Source organism: Eucyclogobius newberryi, unplaced genomic scaffold, assembly GCF_026437365.1.
Source record: "Eucyclogobius newberryi isolate DKJ021-1_F unplaced genomic scaffold, fEucNew1.0.hap1 SCAF_3, whole genome shotgun sequence".
NCBI classification, from domain to species: domain Eukaryota; kingdom Metazoa; phylum Chordata; class Actinopteri; order Gobiiformes; family Gobiidae; genus Eucyclogobius; species Eucyclogobius newberryi.
In genome coordinates, this window is record NW_027315945.1 from 14,731,464 (window position 1) to 14,750,236 (window position 18,773).

The following is an 18,773-nucleotide window of genomic DNA, read 5'->3' on the forward strand; positions in this document are numbered from 1 at the left end:
GTGAGCTGTTGGTAAACAACCTTTAAGGACTTTACCCCAAAATGGCAGATTAGAGATGGGTCGGTAATGACTCAGAACTGCAGCATCAAGACTGCTCTTCTTTAGGAGAGGCTTTATGACCACAGTTTTCAAAGACATTGGGAATGTTCCAGATTGAAGCGCCATGTTAACTATGTGAGTGAATGGTGCAAGTAAACTGTTCAGCACAGACTTTAGAAATCTGGTGGGTAACACATCAAGGCAGAATGTAGATGAACTCAGACTGGTGATGATCTCATGGACAGTTGTGTCAGTTACAGGTGCAAAGTGAGTTAGCTCTAAGTGTCTAGGTGGTTTTAGGGTAATTTTTTGCATTGTGGGATTTATAGAATTTTTAATGCCCTGAACTTTGTCATTAAAGGTGTCTGTCTCTCTCTCTCTGTCTCTCTCTCTCAAGTTCTATCGTTTCTTCATTTTCTATCGGCAAACAGGACCCGCGAGTTGTTACTGCAGCTTCCAATTATTTCAGAGAAATATCTTTCCCTAGTTCTACACAAAATGAGGTTGCACATGTTCAGCTTCTCTTTGTAAATCTCTTTTTGAACCTGGAGCTTTGGCTTGCGCCATTTCCGTTCGGCCCTGCGGCACTCCCTTTTCTGTGCCCTGACCGAATCATCATTTCTCCTCTTCTGCTTATTTTTAACCATTTTAGCCTTCATAGGGGCAATGGTGTCCAGAACATTCAAAACACTTGATGTAACAGAGTTCAACAAATCCATTTACATTAGAACATGAGACATTTTCAAAGTTTATCATTTCCATAAACAGTGCACCTGTGCCATCATTTACATGTCTCCTCTGAACAACTGCAGGACCAGCCGGTGGTTTGGGAAAAACAGACAGAAATATTTACCCCTTTTGTAATTATGAGATCTAGAATGTGCCCTCTGCTGTGTATTAATGGTAATCGCGGTTGGCAGCCAACTGAAAAGGTACATTTACTGCCACCTACTGCAGTTGTAGGTCTGTATGTCTAAGTATGTGTTTTACACTATATCTTTAAAACAAAAAACAAAAAAAACCTCAGCGGTGAATTAAACCACTAGACTCCCCGGCCTAGGAATCACTGGAATAGATGAAATGGAGTGGAAAACATTTGCTACCAAATTATGTGGTTGAGTACGTAATTTTGCACAAAATGTATTTTGATCGTGTAGTAACCTTATGCCTTTTAGAATTCACAGTCTAAATCCAGTTGGTGCATTCCCTTTGTCTGGACTGATGCAAATGCATACAAAAGGACATTCAGTACAGAAATATGAAGTTAAATTAAAGAGGCAATACTCACACATTACTAGTTAATGTATTTTGAGTAAATGAATGAGCCCAGTTCATGCAGTCGGCTTGACTGGTTTGATTTTGATATGGATGCCGTTGAGTGAGCGCATCACTAGTCGAGGAATAAGCTTGGGTTTCCATTTCAGGTCTTCAATCAGTTCATACTTCTGCAGTGTCAGAGCCGTCACTGCTTTCATCTCATTCATGGCAAAACTTTGACCAATGCAATTCCTGTTGAGACACACAACATGTGAGAATTGTACAAATTGCACAAATATAGTTGACCTTTAACTGTAAGTATACAGTAAGTATATATCTTGTAACTGAATAGGTGAAGACTAACCTTGGACCTGCTGAGAACGGCACAAATGCATGAGGTGACCTGGAGGATACATTTTCAGGGAGGAAACGTAGTGGATCAAAAACCTGTACAATTCACAAAGAAAAAAGCATCATTTATACTGTAAGTGTCAAAACAAAATGAATAGAAGCATTAATAAAAATAGATGTCTGATTACTTATTACTTTTTCCTTTAGTTTACACTCATAAGGAGGATTCCCTATAACTTTTGGTCTTAGAAAGTGTTCCATTTTGGAGAGCCATTTTAGGAACACTTTCCCTTTACATACCCAGATTAGAAGATTACCCAGCATCCTATGAGAAGGGCAAGCAGACTGGAGAGAGACTGAACCGGCTGGACCGAGACACAAAACATTAGTCTTTGTTTGGAGGGGTGAGCAGTATTGAATTACCAGGATTGCTGGAATACAGGTAATTATTACTATGTTTTGATAAAGCTTAACAGCTTGAGTACAATACTGTTTAACACTGTAGGAAAGCTAGAAAATGCCGAAGTAAACAAACATGTGACCACTAATTCTTACAAATCTACATATTTCTTCAACTTACATCAGGATTCTCCCAGACAGATGGATTTCTGTGAATACCATACACACTTGTTCCAACTAAGGTTTCTGTGAAAAAAAAATGACACAATTCATTACGTACGTATGTATTTACGTACGTATGTATTTGCGCACACACACACACACACACACACACACACACACACACACACACACACACACACACACACACACACACACACACACACACACACACACACACACACACACACACACACACACACACACACACACACACACACACACACACACACACACACACACACACACACACACACACACACACACACACACACACACACACACACACACACACACACACACACACACACACACACACACACACACACACACACACACACACACACACACACACACACACACACACACACACACACACACACACACACACACACACACACACACACACACACACACACACACACACACACACACACACACACACACACACACACACACAAAAAAAAATCTGTGTTAAAGGCGCAATGGACGATATTTCGGCGATTTGAGAACGCAGGCGGAAGTGCGCATGCGCACCCCCCTGTGCGGACTGATACAACACACACGTGCGTTTGTTTATTAGCGCGACGGATCGCATCGCATCTCTAGTCTCCCGTAGATTTCAGTCTCTTATGAGTCAGCTCGAACAGTCTATCTCCGTCTTCACTTTGTCCCATACACTGAGGGAACTATATTATGATAGATCAATGCGCTTAGACACGCGGAAACATAGGGACGAGCAACACGCGGCTGCAGGTGAGCGGTAGGTGCGTTTTATGATTGATACGTGGCAGGACTAATTGGCTGTCCACGCCACGAGGAAATAAGACTCATATTTGGGCCCAAAAAAATCGTCCATTCAACCTTTAATATTTGATACAGAAGCCTTTACATCCAATTACAGGGATCAAACGTTTTTTGCAGTTCTTTACCTGGTTGGCACACACTGCAGCTAATCTACTCTAGATCAGTCAGGTTTTGGGGTTTACGCTCCCTCCAAATATTTTCTGTTGGATTTAGGTCTGGATATGCCACGAGGTGAGATTGTGCATGGAGCTCCCAGCAGGAGCTTGACAGTCGTCTTTAGCCTCTTCTATTTTCTAACAATTGCTCAAACAGTTGATCTTTTATCACCAAGCTGCTTGCCACTTGCCCGTAGCCCTTTTCAGCCTGTGGAGGTCTACAATTCTGGTTTTCTGGAGTCTTTTGACAGCTCTTTAGCCCATGGTAGAAGATGGAGTCCGACTGATTGTGGGGTGGACAGTGTCTTTATGCAGCGAATGAGCTCAAACGGTTATATTACTTTAGATTAATAAGTGGAGTAGAGGTGGACTTTTAAAGGCAGACCAACAGGTCTTTTATTTGCAACAATAAATTATTTTAAAATCATATTATGTGATTTATTTTTTTTAAAGATTCTGTCTCTCACAGTGGAACTGCACCTATGATGAAACTGTACACATTATAACACCAGTTGAACTATAGGACTGAACTGATGAAGCCGTTTGGATGAAAGTTAGAACATAATCACTCACAAAACCTTTTGTCCATTTGATTAGAATTCAATCTTCTTTTGCTATAACATAGTATACAAATTATTTCAAATTGTTCAATGATTTATTGTCATGTGTGTCAGCACAAATCATATAGTTATAGTAATAGCTAATAAAACAATGACTAATACAATTTATGTATTTTTCTTCTTTTCTTTACATTTTGAATGCTATAACCTACCTGCAGGTATAGTCCTCCCATCAAAAAATGTCATGGGTTTTGTTGTGACTCGAGCCATTCCTGGTACGGGTGGATAAAGACGAAGTGACTCCTTAATACACATTGTGGTGTACGGAATCTTGGTCAAGGCCCCCCTGAAGAAACACCGATCTAATCATTACCACAATTCATGAGCAGTTTGTTTTTCATGTATGTAACATGTATAAACCAACCACTCCATGGTGTTCTTCCCTCCCAGGGCTTCATTGATCTCCTCCCTGCACATCTGCTGGTGCTCTGGGTGACAGGCCAGACAGTAGAGTATGAAGGAGATGCCACTTGCTGTGGTGTCATGGCCCTCAAACATAAACGTGTCCACTTCAGCCCGAATATCTTCATCTGACAGACCACGATTGTTCTCATCCTTTCAAAATTCCCAAATAATAGTATTGCAGAAAGTGATTATTTCATGTCAAGCAGTACTTTTTGGATATAAAAACAGCTTATCAGATGAATTGCAGAATACTCAGAATACACAGACAAAAGCAATAGCCAAGGAACAAGCACCTGTTGTCCATGTTTGTATAATCTTGCAATGAAATACAAAGAAGACAATTCAATAACTAATATGCATTGACAATTTGGCACTTACTCTTGCACGAAGAAGGATGTCCAGAAAGTCTAAGTTTCTCTTGGCTTGTATGCAATCCAGCTCTTTTTCTTCTTTGAGCTCTTCTTTTCTTTTTCTTATAACTTCAGCTGCGATAAGCAGATTCAGCAATGAGTACACACTTTATTTATATATTATGATTATGTTGCAGCAGCATGAGGGGAAAGTGTATAGCATGTTTACCTGTGTGGTTATGTGCCACTCTGCAGGCCTTTCTGAATCTGTACCCATGTGGGGTAAAGTAGAAAATTAAGTCATTGTGATAGGGAAAGGTCCTGAAGCGTAGGTTAACTAAATAGCTCAGCTCATACACAGACTTGATGTACTCTTGTGTTCCCCTGTGAGAGATAAAACAACATCATTTCATTAAGACAAGTCTAGCTTCAAATGAAAGATGCTGTGCATGTACTGACCCCTCAGTCTGACAATTGCTGTTGTGGCTGAAAGCACACTTTAAAATACTGTCCAGAGTCATCAGGCTGACATGTTCAAATAACTCAAAAGTCTCACCAGTTTGGGAATATTTTTCCCATTTGTCCTGGAAACAAAGATATAACCTAATTATATAACTAATATTTTACTCTTTACTGCACATAGTTTTATCTTTAATTCAAACAATCCTTTAGGACAGAATGCACAAAATAGACTTAAAAAAGGTCTTCAACAGAAAGACACACACCTTGAACATTTGTCCATGTAATTATTTGACAATCTTGTTTTGTTTCCTAAATATGGGATAATTTAAATAAATAAAAATACGCACCAACATAGTGATTGTTGAATCAGACATCAATTTTACATATGGCTTCAATACATCATAATGGAAACCTGGGGTTAGCAGTCGTCTGTGGTGAAACCACTTCTGTCCATGTGTCACCAATAAACCATCTCCTGCAGAGCAACATTTTATGTCTACAGAGACACCTTTTCATATTGTAAGAAACAAGACAGTAAAAAGGCTTACCAATCCATTTTTTAATAAATCTATATGCAAGATCATCTTTAGGCTCTGTGTGAACAAAAAAAATCTAATTAAAAAAAATCTTTTAGTTTGGACATTTTGTATTTCCAACAAAGGTCACCATCACCTGGGGTGGCCGATTAATGAATATCTCAATATTATTGGGAGTATCCTAATCACTATAGTCAGACAATATAATGTTAATCCAACAAAAATGTGTTGAGTTTTAACTAATAGACAAACGTGCACAAATATCCTCTTATACCTTTATTTCAAAGTGTTCATCATTTTTTTCATTGTTTTTGTAGAATTATTTATTAATTAATTACTTAATTATATTATATACTATAAACGTTATAATCAATATTTAAATTTTGCATCTTCTCGAAACAACTTTCACAATATAGTCTCTAGATGTCGACTGCCCACCTCTATCGTCACTCACCTGTTGATGCCAGGATGGTCTTCACATAATCGGGATGATGAATGTTGAGGACACAAACTAAAGGACCAAACCACACTGGGAATGCATAGGGGAACTCTTGTCCCCAACCCTGCATTTTGTCCAGACTTGTACCATCTTGCTTTAACTGCAAAACAAAAAAACGTGACTTATGCAGGTATTCATAAAAGGAAAGGAAAAATCTGATTTTGTAATTTCCTGCTTTGGTCTTTAATTGGCTCGAGCCATTCCATGGAATGGAATGCGACGAGTCTTTGTTATTGCCTGGTTTCTTATCATTAGTCATGGTCATTTTGCCACAACTCGAGCATTTTTGATTTTTGACATAGACGCGATCGGCTCGGCCCGAACTCCAATAAAACGGAGGTTGAGAGAACGCCCGTCGCAACAGTGCCGACTAGTTTAGAAAAGAAAAAACATGAAACTCTTAATCTTTGGCCTAGGCACATGAGACTTGGGACAGTGATAGAGCTACCTTTGACCTCTGACCTTTGACGAGTAAAACACACCTGGCAGCATCGCTCTATGATAAACAGGAAGTCAGCCATGTCGAATCAAAGTGGCACCGCCACGCTTGACTTTTTTTTTCAAAATTATACTTTTCCTAGGTTTTTTGTCCGATCGAGCTCAAAACAACACCTTGTGCATCTAAAGACATTGAAATTTAATAAATATGAAAAAAAGATATTCCTTATGGTCTCCGCGTAACACACCTTTAAAAAATACTTAATTCCCTGTTTTTTCAAGGACAAGTCACGCCTAATGGAATTGATCTACGGCACTCATATTTCACTCACTAATTCGTTTTTATGATCTGATTGGAAAAAATGAATACCCATGTAACAAATGTACTCTATAGCGCCCCCTACCCATTGTGTGAAAAACTCAACATTGTCTGATTTGTTTGAAACTCATGGGTTATATTCTCCTCGAGATGCCATGAAAAAAGGGAGTGTCTACAGAGCCGCGGCGCGCGGCTGAAACTGCCATGTTATTTTGTGCCGCGGCTCCTGAAACTGCTGCGCTATTTGACCGTGACGTTTTAGACCGCGCAGGGTTAAAGTTAGGGTTAGTGTTAGGGTCAGGGTTAGTCATGAGGCTATATGGCAGTGCCGCTGTTCCTGAAACTGATGGGGCCGTTTGACCGCACCGCGGCTCTGCAGCCACGGCCATGAAAAAAAGTGATATTGAAAACAGATATTGTGCATTTTCACAATTGGCCAGCAGGGACCCAATTAATGCCTCTTCCTCTTTTATTTTGATAGAACATTTCCTATTTCCCATTAGCGTTAGCATCAGCATTAGCGGTGGGTCTCTGTTGCTAGGTGACGGAGGTACAGGGAGGAGGGGGTTTAAAGAATAAAGTTTAGTTAAAGTCTAAGAGAATGCCGTGTCGGGGCAATCGCGATCAAAACACGTTGCGCGGGTGGCGAGAGCCATCATCGCCGCTACCGCGGCTTTAATGTACATTTAGTCTTGTACTTGGTTATAATTTTCTTTGGGGTAATTTCTCTGTTTCTGGACAAAAGGATAAAGACTGAAGACATCAAGTCAACATTTAAGATTCATCAGATTTAACAAGTTTCTGAAAAACTATTTTCACATAACCCACTTCCATTAACCTAAAGGTACAATGTCTTTACTTTATGCTCAATTTTGTGTGTGTGAATAAATGTATGTATGTTTTTTTAAATCTCTCTTGTCTGAAAAATCTTGAGTATTGTTTGGATGAAGGAAATGTCTGTATTCCAATCCTGTAATGACACATGCTTTTGATCCGAGTTCCTGAGAAGTTTTCCAGACTTATACAAGAGTTCATGTGCAATTTTCAACTCAGAAAAACATTTTCTAATGTAAACCAATGTTATTTCTATTGCATATTTATATTTGATAAAAAAAAAAATTAAAGTGGGTAAACATATTTATTACAAAACTTGCAGTGGCCTAACAATTTTAAAAGTATTTTGTTTAAAAAAAAAAAAAAAATGTTAGGCTGTCATACTTTTGAAACATAGTTGAAACAATTTCTACACAGAATCCAATTAGGGACATTTCAACTGTTGGACAATGTAATAGCCTGGAATATCCTACACGGATTAGCCTACAATAGCCAATAATATATTGTTTAGGTTTACTTATTGATTCCTTTACATCACTTAAAAGTAAGTAAACATGTCCCATAGCAGAGTAGAAATGCTGCTTGTCTAGCTCGGAGCATGCACCAATGTCCTTTACTAGAACTGAGCCGTGAAGCCCACAGTCAGTCAACAGTGACAATGAGCCTGATAATAATACTCATGAGCCTCGGCTCTACCTGCAAGACGTGTCCAAAAAGCCAGTGTGATGGTGGTCCATTGAAAGGTTCCATTTTTCGAAAGGTTTTTCTTCTTTTGATGACCAAGCTGGATAACTTGAAAACCATCGCAACAAAACATAGCAGTGCAAACAAGTGAGAGAGACGGTACTCCGTCCTCCGAAGCTCTCCTAAAAAGCCCAACTCCATCGCCCTTGTAGCAGGAAACAAGAGCAGCAGAGCTTTAGTCTCGAGTTTACTTTCCTTACGCACACACTGAGAGGGGCGGGGCCTGACTCGGGTTGCGTAATGTGCGTCACAGTGAATCCGTTGATTGGGTGAATCAAGGAGAGGAGAAGGCGTTCAACTATAGTGTTATACCTGGAAACTTACAATTACTAGAATTCTAAAAGAACTACAAGGTACTCTAACATAGGACTTCTACAACGTAATACTACAAAATAGTACTGCAAATACTACAAGTACTAGAATAACTGGAATTCTAAAAGTGCGGAAAATTTTACAAACTTGCGTAATTCATGGCCATCGTGTGACAACCTGTACAGCTGGGGGTGATATCCCCAATCATCTCCACTGTCTTCCGGATGAGCTCCAGGTTGTTGCCACTGCACCAGGACCCCAGCCGGATGTCATACATAAATAGTGTTTAGTATCCTGTTTGTTTGCTTTACAATTCTATATTTTTTATTTCATCTGTTTGCATTGATTCATTACCATTAATTACTAATGCATTTCTGAATTATAAGAATTACACATTAATTTGGCACACAATGGCATTAAATGGAAACAGACAATAAGGGCAACAACAATAAGTTATACGAAGTGAAACTTTTTCAGTATGTTACAGTCATTCTGATTTTAAACCTTGAAATAGAGCAACAATGTTCAATATTCATTATATCTGCCAGCAAAGACTCACCAGATATCTGAACTTGTTATTAAAAGAATTGTCCTTTGATGCTTTCCTTTTCATTGCTTCTGTTTTGTCTGTATCTGGTCCAGGAGCCACTGTGGACACAAGCTGCTCTCTGTAGAGACCAGTCACTGGAGAGGGGGAAAAGTGTCACTTCATTGTGTCTCATTTTAAACACTAATTAAATCAATATAGAATTGTAGTGTCCAGTAAAGTTATTTTTAAAAGTACCATACTTGTAGTAGAGCAGACTTAAGCCAAGACTACTCTGTGCTAGAACTACAGGTACAAGTCCCCATAACCCTTTTTTCTCACTTAAAATATATTTCTTGAAAGTATCGGTAAATAACCCTTCTCAGACCCAAATCTTTAGCATAGCTCTAAAACCACGTGGTACCAAACTAAGGCTACAGATACACTAAAACCTAGACTAAACAAGGACTAAACCAGGGCTAAACCAGGACTAAAGCAGGGCTAAACAAGGACTAAACCAGGGCTAAACCAGGGCTAAAGCAGGGCTAAACCAGGACTAAACCAGGACTAAAGCAGGGCTAAACCAGGACTAAACCAGGGCTGAACCAGGACTAAACCAGGCCTGAACCAGGACTAAACCAGGACTGAACCAGGACTAAAGCAGGGCTAAACCAGGACTAAAGCAGGGCTAAACCAGGACTAAACCAGGGCTGAACCAGGACTAAACCAGGCCTGAACCAGGACTAAACCAGGACTAAACCAGGACTGAACCAGGACTAAAGCAGGGCTAAACCAGGACTAAACCAGGGCTGAACCAGGACTAAACCAGGCCTGAACCAGGACTAAACCAGGACTGAACCAGGACTGAACCAGGACTAAACCAGGGCTAAACCAGGGCTGAACCAGGGCTGAACCAGGACTAAACCAGGGCTAAACCAGGGCTGAACCAGGGCTGAACCAGGACTGAACAAGGACTAAACCAGGACTAAACCAGGGCTAAACCAGGACTAAACCAGGGCTGAACCAGGGCTGAACCAGGACTAAACCAGGGCTAAACCAGGGCTAAACCAGGACTAAACCAGGGCTGAACCAGGACTAAACCAGGACTAAACCAGGACTAAACCAGGGCTAAACCAGGACTAAACCAGGGCTGAACCAGGACTAAACCAGGACTACAGGCTGAGAAGCCAGATAAAATTCTAAGAATACACACACAAAAAAACTTTTACTTATTAAACTTTAATCTACATTAAAACACATCTCAATATTGCTAACATTTGATTCCAATAAACATAAATGTCAGGACTTACCAGTTGTGTCACTGCTCTCTGTGATGTCCCTGTGGTGGCTGCTCACAAGTCTGAAGGTTCACTGGTCTGAAGGTTAGGGGTAAGGATTAGGGTTAGGGTTAGGGTTCGGACTTGTGAACCTTCGGACTTGTGGGGTGGAACCGTGCCTGTGACTATGTCTGAGCTTCTAAGGCTGAACTCTTCAGATTTGAACGTTTTAGGTCACCTGACAACTCAAGAGTCCTGCTCTTTTTCATCAGGTCCATCTATATTGAAACAATGTTGAATCAATGTTGGCATTTTAAATCTAAAATATGATGTTGAATCACTTTTTTTCAACCGTTGATACTTAAACTGTGATTCAACCTTGAATCAACGTTAATTTTCACCCTCAACTAAAAAGAACCAATTTGACTATAAATCAATGCTGAGTCAACATCTTTTTCTATCTGGGAGAGCTTCTTCTCGAGGTGACAGTGCAGTTCCTTTGAGACGCACACCTTCAGTCACCAAGCGCTGTCAGTCAAAGGCTCAGAGACTTAGAACAGCATCAACTGCTCTCAGAGAGTCTGACAAACACATTAAGACAAACCTCAACGTTAACTCAAGAGGAATCATTGATTCTGACGTGTTTTTTAATTCTTATGTAGTCATTTGTGGCAATGTGTGTGCTGTGTATGTTTTATGTTGTTTTCTGTCCTGACCTGTCAGGAACAACTGGCATCAATTCTGGCATATTTACTTGTATTTTGATTAATACGCACGTTCCCTTTGAATAAATACATTTAAAATTGTGTACAAAAGGCTAATTAAGCTCCTCCTAGGAGCCTCCTCCTAGAAATGGATGAATGAAAAAAGTGAAATATCTACACATATTGTGTTTTTTCTACATTACAGGCAAATACTTCCACTTAAATGCTACCTTCGGCATTATTATTGCTTTGCTTTCAATATTTCACAGTGTTGCAATACATGAATCAATGAAGACAAGCAGCTGACTCCACCAGGCCAAGTTACGGGTCATGGGGCCATTCACATAACAATGCATTTCTTTTTCATGACAGTTAATAAAAAAAAACACATGTAATTGAATAAATGCATGCTATTTAATGCCATATGTTTCCGGCCAGTCGAATAACATCTCTACACAGAAACAAGCTGGCAAACTCGCACGAGAAACGTTTGCCATCATGCACCTTTAAAAAACAGTATACTATTAAAACTATAGATCTGTTAAAAGTTTGTAAACAAAGACATTATAAATTCTGGAATGTAGGTAAAAAGAGAAATGAAACATGTCATTTCAAATGCAGAATTTGGGATTAATGGGATATCAACACAAAATAATGTTTCATTGTAGGTTATATTACACAGCCTTGGCCATTTTAGGAAATTATGTTATTAAATGATGAACAAAAAATGTATACCTTGATACAATTTTAATAATCTTAATTAATTATTATATCTAATCATGTTGCCTCTATTTTGTAATTTAAACATTCATGACATTTTGAAGGGTCTATTGTGCATTCATATTTTTTTTTAAATGCAAATTTCCATGGTTAGTTCCTTTTGCTGCAGCCCATGCTAAATAATTGCTTTTTACCAAATCAGGTGAGGACAATGTCTTTTTAATGATGACAGATTATGGCTGGATGATCGCGTCTGTTGATCTCCGCTGACCTCTGCTGTAGCTGAGCGGTACGCACTACACACTTATGACCAGTAGGTGTCTCTAGTGCGCTATACTCGAGTCCCGTTTACTTACACAAACAGCAAAAGAAGACACGCACACGTTTGAGCTAACGTAAGGTTCTATTAATATAACTGTTTCTTCCTTTTATGCAACGTTTTTAAAAAAGAAAAGAAAAGATCAATATTAAATTCAGTAGTTTAGACGATCTCATCAACGCTTCAAGTAATCTGTCTTGTTTTTAGCATACGTTTGGTTAGCGATGAAAGTGTGCTTCATTCAGTAAAGGCTACTACAACAGACCGTCTGCTTGTTTTGCCATAAGTCCAAATTACATAAATTTTTTGTTATGGTTTTAAAAATAGTTTGCATACGGAGACTGGTGCTGCAGTGCTTACCAAGTGCTAATGTAACTCATATCTTTTGTTGTACTTTAAATCGTAGCTCACTAGCCAATAATGTTGCTAATATCGTGTTGATTAAATAGTTTTTCTTTTTCTGCGTAGAAACCGGGAAGATGGAGGCTCCACCAGTGACTGTGATGCCTGTTACCGGGGGAACAATCAATATGATGGAATATCTACTACAAGGTGAGCTGCCTCCCTCAGTGCTTTGTTGACATGCACACCAAAAAATCTGATAATTATCTGACTTCTGGTTATCGGAGTATTGAAATAACACTTACACACACACACCTGGAGTAAGAATCATGTTTTTTTCTTTGTGCTTGTTATAAAAATGTACAAATCGACCGTCACCAGGTGTTTTTTGTGTATGTAAACACACCAAAATCATATGTTATTAATGGGTTATCTGATTATTCTAGTTACCTGATTTTTCTACATGTTCAAATGTAAACAAGAGGTCACTAGTATAACACTAGTCAAACCATTTTTGACATTTTCAACTAAATATAACTTGAATATTTATTTATGGACTGTTTTATTGTTTCATTTTGCTGTGTTTTGACCATTGAATAGACAATCAAGCAAAGTTAGCATTTTCAACAAATAAAATATAGTCAAAATACTGATAATGATATTTGCATCCAGGTTGCCATATGTAAAACAATGTAGTCATTTATGTGCATACTCTTTTTAAGTCCTTTTTGTTAATGTACTGCCAGTAAAGAAGACAAAAAACAACCTGTTGTTAAATGAACAAACATTATGTCTTGTGTCCTCAGGGAGCGTGTTGGACCAGGCCTTGGAAAGCCTCCTGCATCGCCTCAGAGGTTTGTGTGACAACATGGAACCTGAGACATTCACAGATCACGAACTGGTTTATCTTCTGAAAGGCCAACAAGGCAACCCTTTCATTCTTCGTGCTCGCCGCAGCCTGTCCCACCCCACCGTCCCATGGCACCTCCGTTACCTGGGGCAGCCTGAAGTGGGAGATAAGAGTCGCCATGCTCTGGTTCGTAATTGCGTGGACGTGGCTACCTCGCACAGTCTACCCGAGTTTCTTAATGAGATGGGCTTCCGCATGGACCATGAGTTTGTAGCCAATGGGCACATATTTAGGAAAGGTGCAATGAAAGTGATTGTGACCAAGCTGTCTCGTATTCTGGTGCCTGGGAACACGGAGAACATAGAGCGTCTCTCATTGTCATATTTAGTGGAACTGAGTGTTCTGGCTCCAGCTGGACATGACACTGTCTCGGAAGACATGCGCAGTTTTGCTGAACAACTCAAACCCCTGGTTCATCTCGAGAAAATTGATCCAAGCAAACAAAGACATTAAGCAAAATAAGTTGGACTTTTTTTTAATACATTATACCACTTTTTCCATTTTATATTTTGTTCTATAAAATAATTAAAAACATGAACCAAACTCTCAATTTCTCTTTTCTTTCTTTTTTGAATATTGTTTTTATTGGTAATTTGATTTAATTAGTTGAAGTCAACTGCATAACTAAACATATCTGTATAATTACACTGATGTTTAGCTTGTCCTTGAATATATGCAACAACTGCTTTAATTATAACAACAATAAATACTGTAAATTAATTTTGTTGTGACAAACCATTTTTTTTATTTGTTATTTAACTAAATATTTACTTTATGTATATTTACAAAAAAACAAAAAATAAACTTGAAATACATCTTTATATTTGCATTTTCTTTGGTCTTGTTGTTTGCAGTGTTAGTGTATAAATATATACAGTGTAATGTATATGTGTAGTGTTAGTGTATAAATATACACACTAACACAAAAATGTATATATACATCCCTGGTGGTGATTTTAGATGAATATAGCAAGTTCCTCATGGCTGCTTTTCTTTCTACCACTAGGTGTCCCTCTTGCTCTTCCTAGTATTGTCTGAAGCCAGAGAAGCTACCTCAGATCAGTTCCAGGATTTGTCGTTGCCATGGAAATAATTAGCTGTGAGATCTGCACCTCTCCCCCCACCCCACTCTAATTAGCTTTCTCAATTGCTTAATGATACATAGACCTGTGAAAGCCTTTCTTTCTTCCCCTCAACAAAAGCATTGATTTTCTCTCTCTCTTCCCCTCTCATTCCTACTGTTAACCCATTAGGGCCTCTTTCATGGGAACTTGAGCTAGGACTATTACATATGAAAGCACTACAGTGGCCTTAGGGTTTTCACTCACCTATTCCTCCAAATTGGGCTTTATGCTATAGTGTAAACATTAAGGCCAGTCCACCGCTGAGGTGACTAATGGACATCCTGTCAGTTATGGTGATAACATGAGCAATAGGACATGAGTGCTTCTAATAATACCACTACATGAGATGCATTTGCAGCGGCTGTGATGTAGAGCGACTGCAGTGTGCATTTGGAGGGCACAGCCTGAGGCCCCTGTTCCTGTCTCTTCAGATTGACCTACCTGCATGTCAAGGTTCGTCGGACAGGCCTGCTCAAGTAGAAAGGTGATATGACTTTGCTTGCATCATGCTCGTCTTGCACTGCAACTCTCAAAGCATGTTGTGATTATATGTGGTAATACACTTAGGTTTGTCTGTTTGTCTGCTTCAATTAATATCTTTCTGTAATATTTAAATTATTGTTAGAGTTTCATGCCTTATCTTTAGCTGATCGTCAATAGGACTGGATTATCTGATGGAGACAGTTTTATGTTCCAACTACTAGACGCAGACTGGCCCTCAGGACTAAAGCAAGATGTTTCAGCTCTGAGTGAATTATGTATTAAAGAGGCAGATGCCTCCTTGCCCAAGGCTTTACATGTCCAGCATGGATACACTACAGTTTGCTGGCTTTCTTCCACTTAAACTTGTGTTTAGCTCTGTGCTCTTTGGTGATGAGTTGGACTCCCATTGCACCTCTACTTCGCATTGCCTGGAGAACAGAGGCATCACCAGGCTAATCAGTGTCTTGGCATCAGACCCACATGCTTATAGTGGTTGAAGCCAACCAATGACTTGCACAAGTGAAAGATATCATTTTGCCAGAGGCAATTTGAAATGTTGCATAGTTGATCTGGAAAATAGACTAAAGCAGTGATGTCTTTAACCTGCATACAAAAAACAATTGCTCTGTGAGTGTTGCCTAAGCTGTAAATATGAAAGAGCAAGGGAGGATCCTTTATCTCTACTCACATTGCTTTTGGCAGTGAAAAGAGCACACATCAACTTAACTGGCTGCCCAGATGCTCTTGGTCTTCAGCTGTTGAATATAATGAATTAGCTAAAGCAGATAATGTTTGTTAATCATATTTTGTTGGACCCCTGAAAGAAGCACCAAAGCTATTACCTGCATCTACCTACATCATCCATCCAAAAGCAGAAAGTTAATTAAAAGTCTTGGCAGCATTGTCATTTGTTTTTTGTGAACATACTGTTCATAGCTGGCAGTGCCAATGGCAAGATGCCGCAAAGCTGGCACTCCCACTTGTGGTCGGAAGTCTTTAAGTCATGCCTTCTTTGGGACAGTGCCATAAAGGGGTGAAATGCAGCGTCGCCTACTCAGTTTGGAAAGGTTGGATGTGCGCCCTCTCCTTCTAGTGTCATTGGAGTCCATATGCTCATTAAGAGTGTGGGTTGTTTGCTCAGAGGGGAGGACAACCAGGGGAGGTGTTTTCCCAGACAGCTTTCGATCTCCCAAGGGTGCTCTTGTGGCTTCTCTGGCTTCCTCCCATTCTAATTCCACTGGGCAGTGAGGGTTGCTGGGAGAATTTGAGCAACATCATGAGGCTTCTGTGGGATGTCTGAATTGACAATGACAAGGAAAGTGAGGAATGGGCCAGTATGGTTGGAGGGAAAATGCATCCCTGTTCAATAATGTGAATGGAAGTCCTGAGTGCTATTGACAACGCTGGGGCTTGTTGCTGCTGCTCTATCTTCTGTGTGGCAGGTCGAGGTGATTACAGCTGTGCAGAACACCCTGTTCCAGGATCAGCCACACAAGAGCCTACAGCCAGCCACGCTGCCTCTGGAATGTCTGGTATTGGGACAGCGAGGAGTCAGCCTCCAAGGGACACAAAACATAGCCCACATATTCTTTTAATTACTCAACTAAACTGACAGTCTTTTTTTTTATTTCTGCTAACACATTTTGTATTCTGATCAGATTCAGACTTTTGTGAACTATAGGCAGGTTAAGTGATTTCATTTCCTATTGATTAAAACATGAATCCTTAAAACATGCGCAATAAAGTAATTTTGTAAGCTACAGGTTTCCTGGGATGGGTCAAATGCTACTGATACACTGAACTATGAGTCAAGTTATAGGCCTGTTTTTTAACACCTTGTGCACTGATCCGCAGGTATAAATGGGTACTTTAATCTACAAAGGGGCTTCTTTCTTTTTCCTTCCAAGTTGATCATTCTGAACAGCTATTTGCTTCACATGGTACATTGGTTAGGGTTAGGTTTTGTTGGTATATGTTTAAAACAATTATAATTAAATGATCTGTCTAACCTCTGTGTGGGCCTGTCACCATTGAATTACTGTTCAATAAATGATAGATGGAACAATACTTTTGGACTCAGTAGGGTAGGTATGTTTTCTTTGCATTAACATTAAACTGTTTCTTAATTGTTTTAACATTTGAGTTGTAGAGAGTAGAATAATTAGCACCTACGACACATGATACTACTAACTTCTTTCATTCTGCTGTAATTATTTTTTTTTGTTTTCATTTTAAACAATATGGTTCATTTAGAAAAAAGGTTTACTTGGCTTATCCTCTTTTAGAATCATAGTAGTTTATATATTATGTTTTGGTGACATTATTTCGCACTTCATAACAAGCCTTCCTCCACAGGTAAATTGCAGAACGAAAATGTGAAAACGATCAGATTGACCATACTTTCTGCTATAGTGCTTGATCTCACTGAGATGTATGGCATTTATCCAGCATGAAGTCATTCTGTGACGCATCATGACACATCCCCTGCCATTTAAAACCATGCTATTTTCAACACATTTCACAACTTCTGTCTTGTCTGAGTACACACATTGTGGCCGTGTTATGAAACGTTTAAGTACAGTTTGAGTCAATGAACAGTTTGTCCAAAGTGGGTGGGTTTTATTTCAACCACAACACCGCACCGCACGAAAGTCTGCAATAAAAAAGTGTCTGTATCTGAAATGTGTCCTGGTGCAGCAGTCTCACACTTTTTAAAGTTAAAGTTTTCTGGAAGAGCACGCCTGCGGCAGAGGGATAATTCACCCTTCTGTTGAATATTTGACAGACAATACCGTAGATCGTAGTGATTACCCTTGGGGGGTTAGAAATGCTGTCATTTTACGCGTCAGAAATAGTAGTTATATGTGCGTAAAATATTGGGCACTTTTAAAGGCCATGAATAAATAATGGTATCCCCACACTACCGCGGCTCTTTTGGGCAGCCTACAGAGTAAAAATATAGGTTGTTGTGTTAAACCGAGTTGGTTGTTTGACTGAAATCACATCCGAAAGCTTTGGCTGATCCAATAGGCAAAGGGGCACCTGTGACGCCCGCCTGCCTGTCAGATTTTCCGGGGAGGAGGGGCGGAATCCCCTGGTCACGGTGACAGGTCGTTCTGACCACTGCCCGTGCCAGGAGCCAACTCGAGCCCTCTATAGGAGAGGACCCCGCGCAGGCGTCCCTCTCACGCGCCCAATCGTGTGCCTGGCTTGGACCCAAAATGATTTATAATTCTGACCTCTGAAAAGCCCCATCTCTCATCACTCCGCTCGGATTAAAATCTCGGGTTACCTAATCTCTGGTAATCTGAACTAAATCTGTCTAATCGGCATAGAAAATTACACTCACTGGGAGTAATCATCAAGAGGTGAAATAACCTCCCGCGCGCTGTGAGGTCCGCCCGGGGGCAACCATTACGCGCAACGGTCACAAAGCCACACGACAGCGTTTTGGCACGGCTCTGAGCAGCTTTCACTTTGGAGTGGACCGCACTTAACGAGGGCGTCTGGCACTAAGAAAGACGCATTTCTCTTTATTCCACACATTTGGGGGAAGGAATTAAGGCTGGTCCGCGGGTGCGTGAGAGAAAATGGGGAGAGGCAGACGGAGGGAGAGAGCGCA

At 39.9% G+C, this 18,773-nt stretch overlaps 2 protein-coding genes across 2 annotated transcripts; one reads left to right on the forward strand and one right to left on the reverse strand.

The window, feature by feature from the left end:
• Window positions 1-1,362: 1,362 nt before the first annotated feature.
• Window positions 1,363-8,588, reverse strand: LOC140373844 (cytochrome P450 4B1-like). Its single transcript, XM_072460540.1, has 12 exons — window positions 8,387-8,588; window positions 6,055-6,199; window positions 5,613-5,657; window positions 5,412-5,539; window positions 5,062-5,186; window positions 4,832-4,986; window positions 4,631-4,737; window positions 4,212-4,402; window positions 4,000-4,133; window positions 2,228-2,292; window positions 1,661-1,743; window positions 1,363-1,548 (listed from the first exon to the last, which is right to left on the reverse strand). Exons 1-12 carry the CDS (start codon window positions 8,573-8,575, stop codon window positions 1,371-1,373), a joined length of 1,545 nt encoding a protein of 514 aa, XP_072316641.1. The 5' UTR covers window positions 8,576-8,588; the 3' UTR covers window positions 1,363-1,370.
• A 4,108-nt stretch (window positions 8,589-12,696) lies between these two features.
• med18 (mediator of RNA polymerase II transcription, subunit 18 homolog (yeast)) lies at window positions 12,697-14,079 on the forward strand. Its single transcript, XM_072460541.1, has 2 exons — window positions 12,697-12,844; window positions 13,441-14,079. Exons 1-2 carry the CDS (start codon window positions 12,772-12,774, stop codon window positions 13,995-13,997), a joined length of 630 nt encoding a protein of 209 aa, XP_072316642.1. The 5' UTR covers window positions 12,697-12,771; the 3' UTR covers window positions 13,998-14,079.
• Window positions 14,080-18,773: the final 4,694 nt, after the last annotated feature.